Below are 20,302 nucleotides of genomic sequence, written 5' to 3' on the forward strand. Positions count from 1 at the left end.
GGCCCCGTAGCGCAAGGGAGGGCGGGAAAGGAAGGGGCGGGGACGGGAGGGCGAATCTATAAGAGGCGTCGTTCGGCGAGTTCGCTGCTCAGAAGCGCCGAGAGCGCGGCCGGGACGGTTGGAGAAGAAGGCGGCTCCCGGAAGGGGGAGAGACAAACTGCCGTAACCTCTGCCGTTCAGGAGCCTGGTTACTTATTTATTCGTTACCCTTTTTCTTCTTCCTCCCCCAAAAACCTTTTCCTTTCCCCCTTCTTTTTTTTTTTTCCTTTTTGGGAGCTGAACAATTTCCGGTAAGGGAAAGAAGGGCTCCTTTCGCTCCTTATTTCCCCGCCTCCTTCCCTCCCCCACCTTCCCCTCCTCCGGCTTTTTCCTCCCAACTCGGGGAGGTCCTTCCCGGTGGCCGCCCTGACGAGGTCTGAGCACCTAGGCGGAGGCGGCGCAGGCTTTTTGTAGTGAGGTTTGCGCCTGCGCAGCGCGCCTGCCTCCGCCATGCACGGGGGTGGCCCCCCTTCGGGGGACAGCGCATGCCCGCTGCGCACCATCAAGAGAGTCCAGTTCGGAGTCTTGAGTCCGGATGAACTGGTAAGCGGCTCTGCCCTCCCCTTCCTCCCTCCTTCCCTGGCGGGCGGGGCCGAACGGGGGCTGCGGAAACTTGGCGCTTTCTCGCTGCCTGTGGGTGACGGGCCAGGAGCATGGCTCAGCGCGCCAAGGCTGTGCAGGCGCCAGTCTCGGGCCTCCCAGAGTTATATTTTGCAGAGTTGAGCAAACTTAGCGCTTTGTCCGAGACAGGGGGCCTGGCTGGAGGGTAAGGAGAGAGAGAAGGGTGACTGATTTCCCACTCCAGAGTTACCGACGTTAAAGGCTATCAGACGAATCCTAGGGAGTCTTTACAAGTTTGGTTAAGAAGCCAAACCCCGGATAGCTTCCTCCTCTTCTGTAATACAAATATTAATTGAGTGCCTGCTCTGTTGTGGACAGAAGAGACTCTGGGGTTACAGAGGTGAACACGACAGACCAGGACCTTAAAGAGCACTGTCTGTGGGAAAGGGCAGGCAGTAAACACGAATACAATAAATGAACAAGGTAATTCAGTTAATGGCAATTGTCTCGAATAGAGTGAAACGGGGTAATGACATGGAGAGTCACTGAGCTGGGGCTACTTTATTTTTTTCATTTTTATATTGTTTTGTTTTGTTTCTTTGAGACTGGGTCTTGCTCTGTCGCCCAGGCTGGAGTGCAATGGCACGATCTCGGCTCACTGCAACCTCCGCCTCCCGGGTTCAAGCGATTCTCCTGCCTCAGCCTCCTGACTAGCTGTGATTACAGGCATGCGCCACCATGCCCCGTTAATTGTTGTATTTTTAGTAGAGGAGGGGTTTCGCCATGTTGGCCAGGCTGGTCTCGAACGCCTGCCCTCAGGTGATCCCCCCCCTTTTTTTGTTTTTGGTTTTTGGTTTTTTGTCTTTTTGAGACGGAGTTTCGCTCTTGTTTCCCAGGCCGGAGTGCAGTGGCTGAACTCTGACTTCAGCCTCGGTCTCTCAAAGTGCTGGGATTACAGGCGTGAACCACCTCGCCCAGCCTAGGTGGGGCTACTTCAGATGGGATGGTGTCAGGGTCTGGGAAGGCCTGTCTGAGAAGATTTCACCCGAATGATGAGAGGCAGCCAGTCATCGAAGCCGTAGTTTCTATGGCGAGAGCTTTTCCGGCACAGGAAATAGCAAGTGCAAAGGGCCTGAGGGAGAAATGAACTTGGGCTTGTCCTAGAGGGTGAAAGGCGGCCGGTGTGGCTGAGGTTTAGTGGATGAGAGAAGAAGAGTGTTACAGAAATTGGCTGGAGAAGCATGGGATATTGTATATTATGTTAAGGAGTCAGGACTTAATTCTATTTTCAGTAGGTAGTCCTTGGACAGTTATAAACAGGAGAGTGATAGCAAACTCGCATTGGAAAAAATACAGCTGTAGTTGCTCTATGAAGAACTGATACAGGAGGTGGAGAGACCAGAGAGAGGAGGGCAGTCCTAGGGGAGAGCTATTGGTGACTTGGACTTCTTCCCTTGTGGAGCTAAGTAGAGGGAGCCCACTGGCTGGGAAGAATGGAGTTAAGTGGCTGTTTGTGGATAGAGACCATTTTGCTGGAAGAAAATTCAGCTATGTCAGGAGTCAGAACGTCCTGACCTCACACCATACCACAGAATCAGTTCCAGATGAAGTTAAGACTTAAATCTAAAAAAACCCATAAAATACTAGAAAAAAATAGAAGGCTTTTGCAGGGCTCATACCAGAGACAGAAGTCCTTAATAGTAGTTAATTATAGGTAAGTTTTATGGAATGCCTAAAATGAGCTAAACGTTATATATAAGGAAGACCAAGGCAGATTTCACTACGTAAAAATAAAAGCCACTTCTGTTTATAGAGGCACTGTGGCAAAGCTGAAAAACAGATCAGGAAACAATACTTGCAATTATGCAGACAAGGTTAAATTTATCGATGTACAAGGAACACTTACAAATCAGTAAGGAAAGTACCTATCTACTAGAAAAATGGGTAAAGGAGATGAATCGGCAGTTCAGAGAAGTAGTGCAAATGGCCAACAAAGAGTTGGCTTTCTAATAAAAAAAATCCAGATTAAAATAAAATTATTTCTCTTATCCAACTTTTTTTCCCTGCTGCAAAAATATTGGGAAATAGACATGCTTATACATTGTTGGTAGAAAGATAGACTGGTAAAACCTTTTTGGAGGATGGTCTGACAATCTTTTTTTTTTTTTTTTTTTTGAGACGGAATCTCACTCTTGTCACCCAGGCTGGAGTGCAGTGACACCATCTTGGCTCACTGCAACGTCCACCTTCTGGGTTCAAGAGAGTCTCCTGCCTCAGCCTCCCGATTAGCTGGGATTACAGGTGTGTGCCACGACGTCTGTCTATTTTTTGTATTTTTATGTTTTTGTATTTTTGTATTTTGTATTTAGTAGCTATCCGGGGTTTGGCTTCTTAACCAAACTTGTAAAGACTCCCTAGGATTCGTCTGATCGCCTTTAACGTCGGTAACTCTGGAATGGGAAATCATGTTACCCAGGCTGGTCTTGAACTCCTGACCTCAGGGGACCTGCCCACCTTGGCCTCCCAAAGTGCTGGGATTACAGGCTTAAGCCAACATGCCCAGCCTCTGGTCTGACAATTTCATCAACCTTTTAGTATATGAATCGTTTGATCAAGCATTACCACTTATAAAAATTCATCCTTAGGTTAAAAAAGCTTAATTCTCCCTTTCCCAGTTTTGCATAGTTTAGTAAATGTTTCTCCATCCATTTGCTCAGGCCAAAAACCTGAAAGCCATCTTTGATTCTCTTTCTCACGATCTCCACTTAGTCCATCTGCCAGAGTGTCAGTTCTACTTTTCAAAATATGCCTGGAATCCAGCCATTTATGACCATCTCCACCACTGTGTCCCACCATATTCCACCCTACTGTCATCTTTCCTGTGGAGTGCTATAGTAGCCCTAGTTGGTCTTCCTACAGTTTCCAAGAACAGCTAGAGCAGGCTAGAGAGAGCTCTTCATGCCTTCCCTTCCGTGCATGGAATCCTCTCCAGAGGTTTCAGGACTCCTTATTCTGACCTATAAAGTGCTGTTTTATCTGGCTCCTGCTTGCCTCTCCATCTCATTACTAGTCTCCTCTTTGCTTTTCTTGAACCACGCTGACGGCTTGCTCCTCTAACACTGCAAGCTTATTCCCACCTCAAGGACTTTATTATTCACTATTCCTCCTGCTTGGAACCACCTTGCTCAGACCGCTGCTCTGCATGCCTGTTTCTTTATGTCTGTTCTCTGTTGAAATGGAATTTTTTTTTTTTTTTGACACAGGGTCTCCCTCTGTCCCCCAGGCTGCAGTGCAGTGGCTCGATCACAGCTCACTGCAGCCTCTTGGTCTTGGGCTCAATAGATGCTCCCAGGCCAGGTACAGTGGCTCACGTCTGTAACCCCAGCACTTTGGGAGGCCGAGGTGGGCAGATCACGAGGTCAGGAGTTTGAGACCAGCCTGGCCAAAATAGTGAAACTCTGTCTTTACTAAAAATACAAAAATTAGCTGGGTGTGTTGGCATACCCCTGTAATCCCAGCTACTCAGGAGGCTGAGGCAGGAGAATCGCTTTAACCTGGGAGGCGGAGGTTGCAGTGAGCCGAGGCTGTGCCATTGCACTCCAGCCTGGGCGACAGAGTGAGACTTGGTCTCAAAAAAAAAAAAGATGCCCCCACCTCAGACCCCCAAGCCCCATCTCAGTAGCTGGGACTATAGGCTTGTACCCCCATGCCTGTCTAATTTTTAAATTTGTTGTAGAGATGGGTTCTCACTGTGTTACCTAGGCTGGTGAACTGGGCTCAAGTGATCCCCCTGCTTGGCCTCCCAAAGTGCTGGGATTCCAGGAATGAGCCACTGCGCCTGGCTGATGTCATATCTTTAGGAGCGCTTCCCTGACCACTCTGTTTAAATAGCATCCCCTGCCCTGCCCTTGCTTTCTCTGATCATTCTCTGCTATATTTTCCTTCACAGCCTGTCACTTCAGAAAGGATTCGTTTTTCTGTTTTTTGCTTCCTTGCTAGAGAATGGATTTCATGAGGGACTTTGTGTTATTCATGTTCCCTCAGTATCTCAAGTAGTGCCTGGCACATGATAGACATGTAATAAAAATGAGTTGAATAAACAAGTGAATGAAATAATGGGACAAATATGCATAGATAACGTAGAAGGACTTTTACTGCAACATTGTTTGAAAGTGACAATTATAAATCAGTATTTACTAATAGAAATCCTTTTTTTTTTTTTTTTGAGACGGAGTCTCGCTCTGTCGCCCAGGCTGGAGTGCAGTGGCCGGATCTTAGCTCACTGCAAGCTCCGCTTCCCGGGTTTACGCCATTCTCCTGCCTCCGCCTCTCGAGTAGCTGGGACTACAGGCGCCCGCCACCACGCCCGGCTAATTTTTTGCATTTTTTAGTAGAGACTGGGTTTCACCGTGTTAGCCAGGATGGTCTCGATCTCCTGACCTCGTGATCCGCCCGTCTCGGCCTCCCAAAGTGCTGGGATTACAGGCTTGAGCCACCGCGCCCGGCCCTACTAATAGGAATCTTGGTGAATAACTTAGGATGTATTATTACCATGTAAGAGAAGAACTTCCCAATAGGGTCCCACACCGTGCTGATGCCCTGAGACACTGTGGCACACGTTCACAGTGGGTACAGTGAAGTATTTTAAATTTCCAAGAGAAGCACAGGTACATTTGTCAGATACCCTGGAACTCCTAGTTCGTGGTAGTTCCATTTCAACATTAGATGGTGCCAAATCCCTGTCTATGATGTCATATTTTTGTGAAGCTGAGTTTTTTGCAGTTGCTAAGTACAGGCAAAAATCAGTTTGTAGAAGAAATAAAGGTGGTGCTGTTTAGTCCGATTCCAAGGTTTGAGAGTTGCAGTGCCTAACAGTCGCCATAAGTGAGTGAGATGGTTATTTGGGAAAGAAAGAAAAATGTTATTTTGTTTTAATATATTAAAATGGTATTTTCAACTTATGTGTATTTTTTGAAATGGCTAGTTAAGTTTCTTTTTTGTTTGTTTGTTTGTTTGTTTTTGAGATGGAGTATGGCTCTCTCGCCCAGGCAGTGGCATGATCTCAGCTCACTGCAAGCTCCGCCTCCTGGTTTCATGCCATTCTCCTGCTTCAGCCTCCTGAGTAGTTGGGACTGTAGGCGCCTGTCACCACGCCTGGCTAATTTTTTGTGGCTAATTAAGTTTCTAGGACATAAATGCTTAAGTTGTTTGCGCCTAGGTGCTTAATAAGTCGCTGTCTTTTCTTTGAGATGGAGTCTTGCTCTGTTGCCTAGGCTGGAGTGCAGAGGTGAGATCTCAGCTCACTGTAACCTCTGCCTTCTGGATTCAAGCTATTCTCCTGCCTCAGCCTCTCAAGCAGCTGGGATCACAGGCACCCGCCACCACACCTGGCAATTTTTGTATTTTTGGTAGAGATAGGATTTCGCCACATTGGCCACACCAGTCTCAAACTTCTGACCTCAAGTGATCTGCCCACCTTGGCCTCCCAAAGTGCTGGGATTACAGGCGTGAGCCACCACACTCGGCCGTGGCTCTCGTTTGACCTAGTGAGTGCTGTGAGAGTTACTGAAATGGAAGGGCACTGTGGGCTGATCATGTTAGGGAATCTATGGATAAATGAAAAAGTTACTCAAGAGTGTGCAGAGCGGTGAAACCCCGTCTCTACTAAAAATACAAAAAAACTAGCCGGGCGAGGTGGCGGGCGCCTGTAGTCCCAGCTACTCAGGAGGCTGAGGCAGGAGAATGGCGTAAACCCGGGAGGCAGAGCTTGCAGTGAGCTGAGATCTGGCCACTGCACTGCAGTCCGGGCGACAGAGCGAGACTCCGCCTCAAAAAAAAAAAAAAAAAAAAAAAAAAAAAGTGTGCAGAGTGAAGGCCTTATGTAAAAATGGGAACATATTTACATTTTTCTTAAAGCGTGGAAAAAAAATGGGTGCTGTGACTCATGCCTATAATCCTAGCACTTTGGGAGCCTGAGGCAGGAGGATCACTTGAGGCCTGGAGTTCAAGACCAGCCTGGGCAACAGAGCAAAACCCTATCTCAATTAAAAAATAATGATAACAAATGAGCTGAGCACAGTGGCTCATACCTGTAATCTTCGGGAGACCAAGGTGGGCAGATCCCTGAGGGTCAGGAGTTCAAGACCATCCTGTCCAGCATAGTGAAACCCCATCTCTACTAAAAATAACAAAAATTCGCTGGGTGTAGTGGCGGGCACCTGTAATCCCAGCTACTTGGGAGGCTGAGGCGTATGAACCACTGAAACCTGGTAGGCAGAGGTTGTACTGACCCGAGATTGAATAATGACAAATAAAAGTATGGGACACTGTTGACGAAGGTCTACCAGAGTCATTTCTGGGGTGTAGGATTGTTGGGCTTTGATAGTGCTCTGCATGTCTGTGGTTCATATGATGTCTGTATTTTGAGGGACCAACAGATGGTTCAGTTTTGGGTAGAAGGATGGGTGAGGGTGAGTGAGGGGCCTCCTGTTGTGAAACAGGTGGCATTTTAGAAGGATGGGTGAGGGTAAGGGGCCTCCTGTTGTGAAATAGGTGGTATTTTAGGCTAAAATGTTTTACAGAAGTCTTGGGGGTCAGAGTATGTGGAGGTACAGAGGGCTCTTTGAATTGGCTTTGAGATAGAGCTGTAGTCCTTGCTATCAGAAGATGGATTTAGATGTTGCTAGGTGAGGGTAAGGTTGCAAGGAGGTACTAGAGCTTTGTACAGCTGTGCACAAAATTTTGGGAAAAGACGGTGCTGGATTTCATTCGCAGTAGTTGACCCCTATTTATTAAAAACAACTGTCTGGCCAGGCGCGGTGGCTCACGCCTGTAATCCCAGCACTTTGGGAGGCCGAGGCGGGCAGATCACAAGGTCAGGAGATAGAGACCATTCTGGCTGATATGGTGAAACCCCGGCTCTACTAAAAATACAAAAAATTAGCCAGGCGCTGTGGAGAGCACCTGTAGCCCCAGCTACTCAGGAGGCTGATGCAGGAGAAAGGCGTGAACCCAGGAGGCGGAGCTTGCAGTGAGCCAAGATCGCACCACTGGAGCAGCCTGGGCGACAGAGCAAGACTCCGTCTCAAAAAAATAAATAAATAAAATAAATAAAAACGGCTGTCTACCATGGAATGCATAACTGATTTGTATCCTGACTTATTTAAGTAAGGATTTAAAGCAGTATTCTTTTTCCTTTTTTTTTTTTTTTTTTTTTGATATGGAGTGTAGCTCTGTTGCCCAGGCTGGAATACAGTGGCACAGTCTCTGCACACTGCAGCCTCTGACTCCCAGACTCAGATTCTTCTGCCTCAGCCTCCTGAGTAGCAGGGACTACAGGAGTGTGCCACCACACCCAGCTAATTTTTTTTTTTTTTTTTTTTTTTTTTTGTATTTTTAGTAGAGATGGAATTTTACCGTGTTGTCCAGACTGGTCTCGAACTCCTGACCTCATGATCCGCCTGCCTTGGCCTCCCAAAGTGCTGGGATTACAGGCGTGAGCCACTGGACCCGGCCTGATTTTTGTATTTTTATTAGAGACAGGGTTTTACCATGTTGGCCAGGCTGGTCTCGAACTCCTGACCTCAGTTGATCTGCCTGCATTGGCCTCCCACAGTGCTGGGATTATAGGCTTGAGCCACTGCACCTGGCCAGTAATGTATTCTTTTAGGTAGAGTATGGGCTACATTGATGAGTCAGAAGATGATCCTTGTGTTCAAATTATTTCTTGTGAGGGATTTCCTATGTATGCAGCAAATAGTTGCTGAGCCCTCACCGTATGTTGGTTACTGTGCTAGGTGCTGAGGATATGAAGAGAAAACATGACCCTTGCCCTCAAGGATTACAGTCCAATGGGAGAGACAGATGTGTCACCAAGTAATTAAAATTGGGCTGAGAACCTTGCTGGGGTATGCATAAGGCTAGGAAGAGTAAGAGAAGACTCATAAGGAGGTGACCTCTGAACTGGGTCTTAAAGAATAAATGGAAGTTTACTCCCAAGGGGGCGTGTGAAGCAAAAGGAATTTTGAGAAATCTATTGTATTTAGAACATAAATGTGGGAGGTGGGTAGGAGAATGTGGTACCAAGTAAAGCTGTAAAAGAGACTTGAAGCCAAGTTATAATAAGGACCTTGTTAGCTTTGCTAAAGGCAGAGGAAAGAGAATGAGTATTTACTGAGATTCAATGACAGCCCTTTTGTTCTGTGACCTCAGGGGCAGAACCCAAAGAGAACCCAGCCTGACTGGCCACCCCCTCAAGTGTTTAGCCTTTATTCTGTAGGCAGTGAGAACCAGTGTTGGCTGAAGGATTTGGAGCTAAAGCAGTTCGTATATAATTTAAAATGACAGTTTGAGACTAGGTGCAGTAGCTCATGACTGTAATCCCAGCACTTTGGGAGGCTAAGGTGAGTGGATCACTTGAGGCCAGGAGTTTGAGACTATCCTGGCCAACATGGTGAAACCTTATCTCTACTAAAAATACAAAAATTAGCCAGGCGTGGTGGTGGGCACCTGTAATCCCAGCTACTTGGGAGGCTGAGGCACAAGAATCACTTAACCCGAGAGTCAGAGGTTTCAGTGAGCCAAGATTGCGCCACTGCACTCCAGCCGGGGTGACAGAGCAAGACCCTCTCTCAAAAATAAATAAATAAATAAATAAATAAATAAATAAATAAATGAGAGTTCATGAACTTGGTGGTGGAAGGATAGCTCTTCTCGTTAACCAGGATATGCGTGTCTGCTGTCACCCCCTGACCCAGTCTCAGAAAGCCTGGAAGCAGAATTAGTTATTAGAAGGGTGGTTGGCTTGGTCGGCCTAGACTTTGAGCAGACAGAGGTTGAAAATGTTGAGCGTGATTTCTCTTAGGCCCCTTTGCAGTGTCTGTTCTGGAGGCCAGGCCAGATTTGTACCTGCTTTTTTTTTTTTTTTTCTTTTGGTCTCATTCAAGGTGAGCAATCGCCTTCATGTTTCTTACCAGACACAAAGCAGCTGATGAGGTTCCAGCTTTGCAAATGTAGTCATACACGAGGACGTCTCCCTGAGATTTCGTCAGGTCATGTTGATGAGAGTTTTGAACCTGTGTGAGGCTGAGAGGTGTTCAGAACTTCTTCAGCTTTGCATCTGTAGACCATTTTGGTTTCTACCCAGCAGTGGCCAATCATATCTGATATGAGGGGATTACTGGTTTGACTGTCAGAAGGTAACCTCTCTTTTTCCAGGTTTTTTGAGGTTACCTCCCTGCAGTGGAGAGTCCTAAGCAGCAGGTCAATTTAACAGACATTTATCAGGAGCCTGCCATGTTTCAGGTTGAGGGATTCTGCCTGCCGTAGAGGTGCTTATAGTTATAGGAAAGACAGACACCTATAGGTCATTTTATTGCATTGTTGTATGTACAGTGACAGAGGGGCTGTGGAAGCACAGAGGAGGGGGGGTGCCTGTCTGTTTTGGGGAGGCTGTGGAAAGGCTTCCTGGAGGAAGCAGTGCCTGAGCCAAGTCTTGAAATAGGAGTTTTGCAGTGGGAAAAGCATTCCAAGCAGAGAGAGGCGCTAGCGTATGAAAACCCCAGAGGAGGCCGGGCGCGGTGGCTCAAGCCTGTAATCCCAGCACTTTGGGAGGCCGAGGCGGGTGGATCATGAGGTCAGGAGATCAAGACCGTCCTGGCTAACACGGTGAAACCCTGTCTCTACTAAAAACTACAAAAAATTAGCTGGTCGTGGTGGCAGACACCTGTAGTCCCAGTTACTCAGGAGGCTGAGGCAGCAGAATGGCATGAACCCAGGAGGCGGAGCTTGCAGTGAGCCGAGATCGTGCCACTGCACTCCAGCCTGGGCGACAGAGCGAGATTCTGTCAAAAAAAAAAAAAAAAAAAAAAAAAAACCCAGAGGAGTGCAGCACGGGTTGTGCTGGGTGATAGGGAACTCCAAGGGATTGGTACTGAGGAGTGAACAGGAAGGTGTGGAGCATCAGGGAAATGAAGGTTGAGAACATCATAAAATCCTTTGGTAAGCTGCCCTGCTGAGTTTGGATGTGAGTCTGAGGACAAAAGGGTATGCATGATTACATTTTTATTTTGTTTTATTATTTATTTTTATTTTATTTATTTTTGGCACACATTTTCATTTTAGAATGAGCACCCCAGTTGTCGTATAGAAGGATTGGAGAGAGACAGGCTGGTGACCTATACGAACGCTCTGTTGTAGACTACAAAGGAAAGGCCTGAACTAGGGCAGTGGTGGTGGGGATGGAGAAGAGAGGCAAGATTCAAGAAACACTTAGGAGGCCAGGCGTGATGGCTTAAGCGTGTAATCCCAGCTAAAATCCCGCCACTGTGCTCCAGCCTGGGTGACAGAGCGAGACTTCTCAAAAATAAATAAATAAATAAACAAATAAATAAATAAAGGAGGTAAAAGTGACCAGTACCTGGTGAATGACTGAATAATAATAATGTCCATTCAAAAAGCACCAATTACATCCTGGACTTAAGCTAGCTAATTAAGTCCTTAATGGTTACATAGTTAATAAGTAGTAGAGTCAGAATTCCAAATCAAGGGTCCCTGAGAGCTAAGTCCATGTTCTTTGAACTGTTTTATGCTTGAAGGTAAGGAAAAGTGAGCATAGGTTTCTGAATCTGGGGTGGAGACTGAAAGAGAGGCTTTTGTGGAAAAGGGAGTTGGCTTTTAGACATGTTTAATTTGATTTTTTGGTGGAATGTTTGCAGGGAGTTCAGTAGGTAGTTAAATATGTGAACCCAAAGTCCAGAAGAAAAGTGAGGCCTGGCTGGAGTTAGAGAGTTGAGAATGAGTATCCAAGTATACGTTGGAGATACCGTGAGTTTGGTTCCAGCCCACCGCGATGAAGCAAGTCACATGAAGTTTTTTGGTTGCCCTGTGCATATAAGTTATGTTTATACTATGCTGTAGTTTTTACTAAGTGTAAGTGTGCGATAACGTTACACCTTTTTTTGTTTGTTTGTTTGTTTGTTTGAGACAGAGTCTTGCTCTGTCACCCAGGCTGGAATGCAGTGGCGTGATCTTGGCTCACTGTAACCTCTGCCTCCCGGGTTCAAGCGATTCTCCTGCCTCAGCCTCCCTAGTAGCTGGGATTACAGGTGCCCACCACCACGCCCGGCTAGTTTTTTTGTATTTTTAGTAGAGATGGGGTTTTACTATGTTGGCCAGGCTGGTCTTGAACTCCTGACCTCAGGTGACCCACCCATCTCAGCCTCCCAGAGGGCTGGGATTATGGGTGTGAGCTGCCACACCCAGTGTATCTGCTTCTGAGTTCTTCTGTTTCCTCCACTGAAATGTCCCCATCAAGTCCTGGCTCTACCTTTCTTGGGATTCCAGCTATTCACTTTTGCTTCAAATCATTTCCACCAACCTGTCTTCAAAAGACTAGCACCTGTTTCTCCAGTCTTTTAATAAAATCTCTGGCCAGGCATGGTGGCTCACGCGTGTAATCCTAGCACTTTGGGAGGCGGAAGCAGGCGGATCACAAAGTCAAGAGACCATCCTGGCCAACCTGGTGAAACCCTGTCTCTGCTAAAAATACAAAAATTGGCTGGATGTGGTGGCGCTCACCTGTAATCCCAGCTACTTGGGAGGCTGAGGCAGGAGAGTTGCTTGAACCCCAGAGTCGGAGGTTGCAGTGAGCAGAGATTGAGCCACTGCACTCCAGCCTGGCGACAGAGCGAGACTCCATCTCAAAACAAAACAAATAAAATCTCCATTTGGACACGAAAAGGTTCAAGCAGGTCTGGCCTTGAGAAGGAGGGCATGACAAAGATGAGGGTAAAGAGATAGGACTGCATCTCTGAGTGCCTCATTTCTTATCAGGGGCTTGAGTTGGTGGGGCATGTGTTGGTGCAGAACACCTGGGCTGTCATGGCAAGGATACAGGTACAGAGAGGCTCCTGCCAGGATCTCAGATTCATGAGCTTGATTTCTACTTGGGAGGAACAAATAAAGCATTGTCTTTTTTTTTGTTTTCCGTGAAACAACTTTTATTTCTTTTTGTGGCTAAATCCTGTGAATGTCAGAGACCTAGAATTCAACCCAGATTGAAGTCTGGGGTTCATGTCCTAGTGGCAGGTGATTTGTATGGAACCCTGGGTCGACCATTATCTAGTGTGAGTGCTTTTCCTGCCTCAGTGACTGGAATAAGCCTCTGACTTGGAATATTCAACTTTGGCCTTTTCAGAAGCGTATACACACCAATCCCCCATTCCCCTCACTCCAGGCGAAACTTAGTTCTTCTGTAAGTAGTTCAGGGTTTTCCCAGACCTCAGTCCGGAGCTCCCCAGCCACAAAGGCTGGAAACTAGGAGCGCTGTGTAGTTGTTGGCCTTTGTTTGCAGAAGCGAATGTCTGTGACGGAGGGTGGCATCAAGTACCCAGAGACGACTGAGGGAGGCCGCCCCAAGCTTGGGGGGCTGATGGACCCGAGGCAAGGGGTGATTGAGCGGACTGGCCGCTGTCAGACATGTGCAGGTAAGTGCTGGGGACTGGGTGGGATCCCAGAGGGGAGGTGGGTTGGGTCCTCAAAGAAAACTAGGGTCAACACCTGGAGGCCTCTGAGATGAGTGGGAGCTGGGAGGAAAGCACTGGGTGTGTGTCCCACAGGAAACATGACAGAGTGTCCTGGCCACTTTGGCCACATTGAACTGGCCAAGCCTGTGTTTCACGTGGGCTTCCTGGTGAAGACAATGAAGGTTTTGCGCTGTGTCTGCTTCTTCTGCTCCAAACTGCTTGTGGACTCTGTGAGTGGGGAACAGGCTCTGGTCTGGGTGGGGGGCTGCTTGGTAGGGGGCAGGGGGGACAGCTTCAACTGACCCTGCTCTGCCCTGTCCCCAGAACAACCCAAAGATCAAGGACATCCTGTCTAAGTCCAAGGGACAGCCCAAGAAGCGGCTCACACATGTCTACGACCTTTGCAAGGGCAAAAACATCTGCGAGGGTGGGGAGGAGATGGATAACAAGTTTGGTGTGGAACAACCTGAGGGTGACGAGGATCTGACCAAAGAAAAGGTGGCTGGGACTGGCAGAGACTTTTGGGAAGGAGGGGTCCGAGGCCTGGAGGGAGGAAACTGGAAGGGAAGGATGCGGCGGAACAGGAGGGGCTGGCCTGGTGTGGAGGGAAATGACCCAAGCTCTGGACTCTGATGGTCCCTGTCTCTCCTTGGAAGGGCCATGGTGGCTGTGGGCGGTACCAGCCCAGGATCCGGCGTTCCGGCCTAGAGCTGTATGCGGAATGGAAGCACGTTAATGAGGACTCTCAGGAGAAGAAGATCCTGCTGAGTCCAGAGCGAGTGCATGAGATCTTCAAACGCATCTCAGATGAGGAGTGTTTTGTGCTGGGCATGGAGCCCCGCTATGCACGGCCAGAGTGGATGATTGTCACAGTGCTGCCTGTGCCCCCACTCTCCGTGCGGCCTGCTGTTGTGATGCAGGGCTCTGCCCGTAACCAGGTCAGTGGCTCCAGGGCTCTACCTGTTAGCTGGAGGGTGAGGTATCTAAAGGGAGGAAGCGCTGTAGGTGGGGCTGGGGTGTGCCTGCGGGATGGATGGATGGATCCGGGTTTGAAAATCCCCTGCCACTTACTAGCTGTATGACCTTTAATGAGTCCCTTCACGTGGTTAAAGGCCACAAAGGTGTTTCTGAGTCTATAAATGATAGTGGGCAGTCCTGCCTCCCGCGGCATGTGAGGATGAGAGCTGTGCTGTGTGCCTGGCACATGCCTGCCAAGCGCTGGCAGTGGTGGCTGGACCATGATGATTCTGACTTCCTGCCTCAGGATGACCTGACTCACAAACTGGCTGACATCGTGAAGATCAACAATCAGCTACGGCGCAATGAGCAGAACGGCGCTGCGGCCCATGTCATCGCAGAGGATGTGAAGCTCCTCCAGTTCCATGTGGCCACCATGGTGGACAATGAGTTGCCTGGCTTGCCCCGTGTGAGTCAGCATGCTCCCCACCCCTCTGTGGATTGGAGCCAGGGTGGGGGCTAGCATGAGGCCTCAGAGCTCTGGAAGCGGGCCCAGTGCTGACTTTCTGGGTTGCCCCCACCCTGTGTTTTTTCCTCACAGGCCATGCAGAAGTCTGGGCGTCCCCTCAAGTCCCTGAAACAGCGGTTGAAGGGCAAGGAAGGCCGGGTGCGAGGGAACCTGATGGGCAAACGAGTGGACTTCTCGGCCCGCACTGTCATCACCCCCGACCCCAACCTCTCCATTGACCAGGTCGGCGTGCCCCGCTCCATTGCCGCCAACATGACCTTTGCGGAGATTGTCACCCCTTTCAACATTGACAGGTGTGTCTCTGTTGGAAAGCCCTTCCCAGAATGGCTAGGGAAGACATGGCCTCAGTGACAAGGCTTCAAGAGTCTGCTCATCCTACCTCGGGCGTGGGCTTGGAGCGAGGAGGAGTTGAAGTTCTGAAGTTTAACTTCCACTCAGGGCTCTGGGGTGAGGGTGGCTGCAGGGGCTTTTTAGGAAGCATTGAGTTCATTGCACCTCTTTCCTTCCTAGACTTCAAGAACTAGTGCGCAGGGGGAACAGCCAGTACCCAGGGGCCAAGTACATCATCCGAGACAATGGCGATCGCATTGACTTGCGTTTCCACCCCAAGCCTAGTGATCTTCACCTGCAGACCGGCTATAAGGCACGTAGCAGGACAGGGCCTCTCTCAGCCACCTGAACAGAAAGCTTTTCGAAATGGGGCAGGTTGGGATAGGCCATCTGAGTCTGTCTTGTTCATTGGGATCCAGACTTGACTGTCTTGTTTTTTTTGTTTTGTTTTTTTTTGGAGACGGAGTCTAGCTCTGTCGCCCGGGCTGGAGTGCAGTGGCCGGATCTCAGCTCACTGCAAGCTCCGCCTCCCGGGTTCACGCCATTCCCCTGCCTCAGCCTCCGGAGTAGCTGGGACTATAGGCGCCCATCACCTCGCCCGGCTAGTTTTTTGTATTTTTTAGTAGAGATGGGGTTTCACTGTGTTAGCCAGGATGGTCTCGATCTCCTGACCTTGTGATCTGCCCGTCTCGGCCTCCCAAAGTGCTGGGATTACAGGCTTGAGCCACCGCGCCCAGCCTGACTGTCTTGTTAAAGGCTACTGCTGCCTAGGTGTACAGGGAGCTGCTGGCCTCTGGCATTCAGGGTGGGGGTGGCATAAACCCAGGGGCAGCGTGCACATGGCAGGGAAGAGGGGTCTGTGGAGCAACAGTGCAGAAGGCTTTATGTTCGAAATGTCTCTTTTTTTTTCCCCGACTGAGTTCCTTGAGATTGGTGGATGCTGTGTATCATTCATCCGTGATAACCTGGTGTTTGGCCCAGGGCCTTGTCCAGAGGAGTGTTATTAAGTGTTTCAAGTGAATTAGCACCATGGTGTCATCTCTCAGTTTGCAAGGGACTTTATTTAAGAAGAGGACAGCCTCGCTCCATCACCCAGGTTGGAGTGCAGAGTGCGGTGCTGTGATCTCGGCTCACTGCAACCTCCACCTCCCAGGCTCCAGCGATTCTCCTGCCCCAGCCTCCCGAGTAGCTGGGATTACAGGCGCGTGCCACCACGCCCAGCTAGTTTTTGTATTTTTAGTGGAGACGGGGTTTCACCATGTTGACCAGGCTGGTCTCAAACTCCTGATTTTAAGTGACGTGCCTGCCTCAGCCTCCCAGAGTGCTTGGATTCTAGGCGTGAGCCACCGCGCCCGGCCTGCAAAGTATTTTAGGTCCATTGTCCTTTCATTCTGAGACACCTCCTTCACTGAGACCTTTTCCTTACCTCACCTCCCTAGGTGGAGCGGCACATGTGTGATGGGGACATTGTTATCTTCAACCGGCAGCCAACTCTGCACAAAATGTCCATGATGGGGCATCGGGTCCGCATCCTCCCCTGGTCTACCTTTCGCTTGAATCTGAGGTCAGTCCCTGGCTGAGGGAAGCAGGTTGGAACTGGGAGGAGGCCGGTGGGGGGTGCCAGGCCAGGTGGCTCCTCGAGGTTTTGCTGCAGACATCTTCCCAACCCTGACTTTTCTCTTTCACTGTAGTGTGACAACTCCGTACAATGCAGACTTTGATGGGGATGAGATGAACTTGCACCTGCCACAGTCTCTGGAGACGCGGGCGGAGATCCAGGAGCTGGCCATGGTTCCTCGCATGATTGTCACCCCCCAGAGCAACCGGCCTGTCATGGGTATTGTGCAGGACACACTCACAGCAGTGCGCAAATTCACCAAGAGAGACGTCTTCCTGGAGCGGGTGTGTGGTCCAGATGGAAACCTGGCTCAAGTGGGCGGTGGGGCTCCTGGATGCAAGGTGGAGGCTGGGAGGAAGAGCTGTGTTTTTTTTCCTGACTTAGCCAGCAGTGGTCTGTGAGATTGCCTTTTCTGATGGGCGAACCTCTGGGTTAGGAAAACTCAGAGGCCAAAAAGGTGTAAGGCATTAATTCCCCCATTTAATTGCTTAAAATTTCTTTTTTTTTTTTTCTTTTTTTTTCTTTTTTGAGACAGAGTCTTGCTCTGTTACCCAGGCTGGAGTGCAGTGGCGTGATCTCAGCTCACTGCAGGCTCCATCTCCTGGGTTCCCACCATTCTCCTGCCTCAGCCTCCCGAGTAGCTGGGACTACAGGTATCCGCCACCACGCCTGGCTAATCTTCTGTATTTTTTAGTGGAGACGGGGTTTCACCGTGTTAGCCAGGATGGTCTCGATCTCCTGACCTCGTGATCCACCTGCCTCGGCCTCCCAAAGTGCTGGGATTATGGGCATGAGCTATTGCGCCTGGCTAATTCTTTAAAATTTCATGTAATACCTGGTATTGTCTGTAAAGGAAAGGTAAATGGAAAAATAAGTAGGACCTTGTTAAAATTTGATTTTCCATTGTAACTTTCACTTATTTTCTAATTATTAAAAGAAATTTATGCTTATTGTTAAAGAACAAAAACAAAAATTTCACTATTACAATGAATTTTTAACTAAAAGTTTTTGCAACTGGGCGTGGTGACTCATACCTGTAATTCTAGCACTTTGGGAGGCCAAGGCAGGCACATCATTTGAGGCCAGGAGTTGGAGACAGCCCTGACCAACATGGAGAAACCTCATCTCTACCAACAATACAAAAATTAGCCGGACTGGTGGCAGTTGCCTGTAACCCCAGCTACTCGAGAGGCTGTGGCAGGAGAATTGCGTGACCCCAGGAGGCGGAGGTTGCAGTGAGCCCTGATTGCACCATTGCCCTCCAGCCTGGGCAACAGAGTGCAAGACCCTGTCTCAAAAAAAATAAAAGTTTGGAAAAAACTTCTCCTGTCATCTTTGCCTCCAAAATCTGGCTTTCTCCCTTGGGCAGGGAAACCTCCCCAACATTTCTCTCTCATCCCTGAGATGTGGAGCCTGCAGTCTGACTTCCTGTCTGCGTTACTGTTTGTCTCACAGGGTGAAGTGATGAACCTCCTGATGTTCCTGTCAACGTGGGACGGGAAGGTGCCACAGCCGGCCATCCTGAAGCCCCGGCCCCTGTGGACAGGCAAGCAGATCTTCTCCCTCATCATACCTGGTCACATCAATTGTATCCGTACCCACAGCACCCATCCCGATGATGAAGACAGTGGCCCTTACAAGCACATCTCTCCTGGGGACACCAAGGTAGGGCCCTGCTTGTGGCTGTGTGAGGACAGAATCTGGACATGGGAGCCAGCACCAGCGCGGGGGACCTGAGTGGGTGCTTTGTCCTTAGGTGGTGGTGGAGAACGGGGAGCTGATCATGGGCATCCTGTGTAAGAAGTCTCTGGGCACGTCAGCTGGCTCCCTGGTCCACATATCCTACCTAGAGATGGGCCATGACATCACTCGCCTCTTCTACTCCAACATTCAGACTGTCATTAACAACTGGCTCCTCATCGAGGGTGAGCATGGAGGCGTAGTACCAGGACCTTTCTGTGAATTCTCTAACTTCTTACTGTCCTTCCATCCCTTTCTTTCCTCCTTGGATTTGGTGTCCCCTGCTTCTACTGTTGGCTATAATTCCATTCCATGTTTCTTAGAGGTCCAAAGGGATATGCTGATGCCTTTCCCTGTCTCTAGGTCATACCATTGGCATTGGGGACTCCATTGCTGATTCTAAGACTTACCAGGACATTCAGAACACTATTAAGAAGGCTAAGCAGGATGTAATAGAGGTGAGAGGGAAGGCCACCAGAGACGGAATAAGGGGTTTCCAGGGACTTTGAAGTTAGCATCCTCAAGAGCAAAGGGAGTGTAAAGTTAGAGGGAAGGGGCGGGGAGTAGGGATAGATGTCTCACCAAGAGCTCTGCCTCCAGGTCATCGAGAAGGCACACAACAACGAGCTGGAGCCCACCCCAGGGAACACTCTGCGGCAGACCTTTGAGAATCAGGTGAACCGCATTCTTAATGATGCCCGAGACAAGACTGGCTCCTCTGCTCAGAAATCCCTGTCTGAATACAACAACTTCAAGTCTATGGTCGTGTCTGGAGCTAAAGGTTCCAAGATTAACATCTCCCAGGTGAGGAGCCTTGTCTTTCCACATACGGGGCCACACTGAAGTTTGGGAGGAGGAAGGAAGGTGTTTGTATGTATTAGAGTCAGGAGGATCACGGGAGTTGGGAAGAAATCTTGGGAACTGTTATTCTTAAGGCAGAGGGAATTCAGTACACCCCAACTTTCTGTTCCCAGGTCATTGCTGTTGTCGGGCAGCAGAACGTGGAGGGAAAGCGGATTCCATTTGGCTTCAAGCACCGGACTCTGCCTCACTTCATCAAGGATGACTACGGGCCCGAGAGCCGTGGCTTTGTGGAGAACTCCTACCTAGCTGGCCTCACACCCACCGAGTTCTTTTTCCACGCCATGGGGGGTCGTGAGGGGCTCATTGACACGGCTGTCAAGACTGCTGAGACTGGTGAGGCTTTCCTTAGAGGTTTTCCTTGGGCTGTTACCAGGGACTGCTGCAGGCTGAGAAACCCCTGATAGGTGGGGAGTGGAAATGCTCAGGCTCCTATTCCCAGGGTATAATTCTGGCCCTTGTGGAAAGAGTAGAGACTCAAGACTAGGCAAACACCCTTGTTTGGATTGCTGTGCAGCATTGCGCAGTACAGGGATAGAGCTTTCCGGGGCTTTGCTGGCCTGTCCCATGGGGGTGGTCCCTGCAGGGCTTTTTGTCCATCTAGTGGTAGACACTGAGTTTTCATTCAAAGGCCTTAGACAAGGGAGTACTAGCTGACTCTTTAGAGAGTCAGGTAGGTTATGGCCCCAGCCTGGGTCTTTGGGCTTTGTCATCCCCTTTTTGCCTTGGGTCCTACAACTGATTACTTCCCTCCAGGATACATCCAGCGGCGACTGATCAAGTCCATGGAGTCAGTGATGGTGAAGTATGATGCAACTGTGCGGAACTCCATCAACCAGGTGGTGCAGCTGCGCTACGGTGAAGACGGCCTGGCAGGCGAGAGCGTTGAGTTCCAGAACCTGGCTACGCTGAAACCTTCCAACAAGGCTTTTGAGAAGAAGTGAGGAGGCGGGCAGGCGGGTGGTTCTCGCCCCTGGGGCTCAGGGCCTGAGTAGTAGGATTCCCATACCTATTCCAGAGAGATAGCCTGGTATGTGTCTTGCACTAGAGCTTACCTTTCAGCATCCTTTTCCCACCTATCTGAAACAGCTGTGTGACACAGGGGAGGAGGTAGATGGAGGTGGATTTAAGATCAGTCCCCAT

The 20,302-nt window shown here is 49.3% G+C and overlaps 1 protein-coding gene across 1 annotated transcript in view; it reads left to right on the forward strand.

The window, feature by feature from the left end:
• Window positions 1-94: 94 nt before the first annotated feature.
• POLR2A (RNA polymerase II subunit A) overlaps window positions 95-20,302 on the forward strand; it is a 32,614-nt gene continuing 12,406 nt past the window's right edge. Inside the window, 16 exon segments of the mRNA XM_010362353.2 lie at window positions 95-582; window positions 12,953-13,085; window positions 13,218-13,354; window positions 13,449-13,622; window positions 13,781-14,062; window positions 14,389-14,550; window positions 14,683-14,903; window positions 15,121-15,253; window positions 16,380-16,504; window positions 16,632-16,842; window positions 18,014-18,223; window positions 18,315-18,483; window positions 18,662-18,756; window positions 18,899-19,102; window positions 19,273-19,495; window positions 19,916-20,099. Of these exon segments, the coding sequence (XP_010360655.2) occupies window positions 490-582; window positions 12,953-13,085; window positions 13,218-13,354; window positions 13,449-13,622; window positions 13,781-14,062; window positions 14,389-14,550; window positions 14,683-14,903; window positions 15,121-15,253; window positions 16,380-16,504; window positions 16,632-16,842; window positions 18,014-18,223; window positions 18,315-18,483; window positions 18,662-18,756; window positions 18,899-19,102; window positions 19,273-19,495; window positions 19,916-20,099 (2,756 nt within the window). The 5' untranslated portion in view covers window positions 95-489.

Source organism: Rhinopithecus roxellana, chromosome 19, assembly GCF_007565055.1.
Source record: "Rhinopithecus roxellana isolate Shanxi Qingling chromosome 19, ASM756505v1, whole genome shotgun sequence".
In the NCBI taxonomy this organism is placed as follows: domain Eukaryota; kingdom Metazoa; phylum Chordata; class Mammalia; order Primates; family Cercopithecidae; genus Rhinopithecus; species Rhinopithecus roxellana.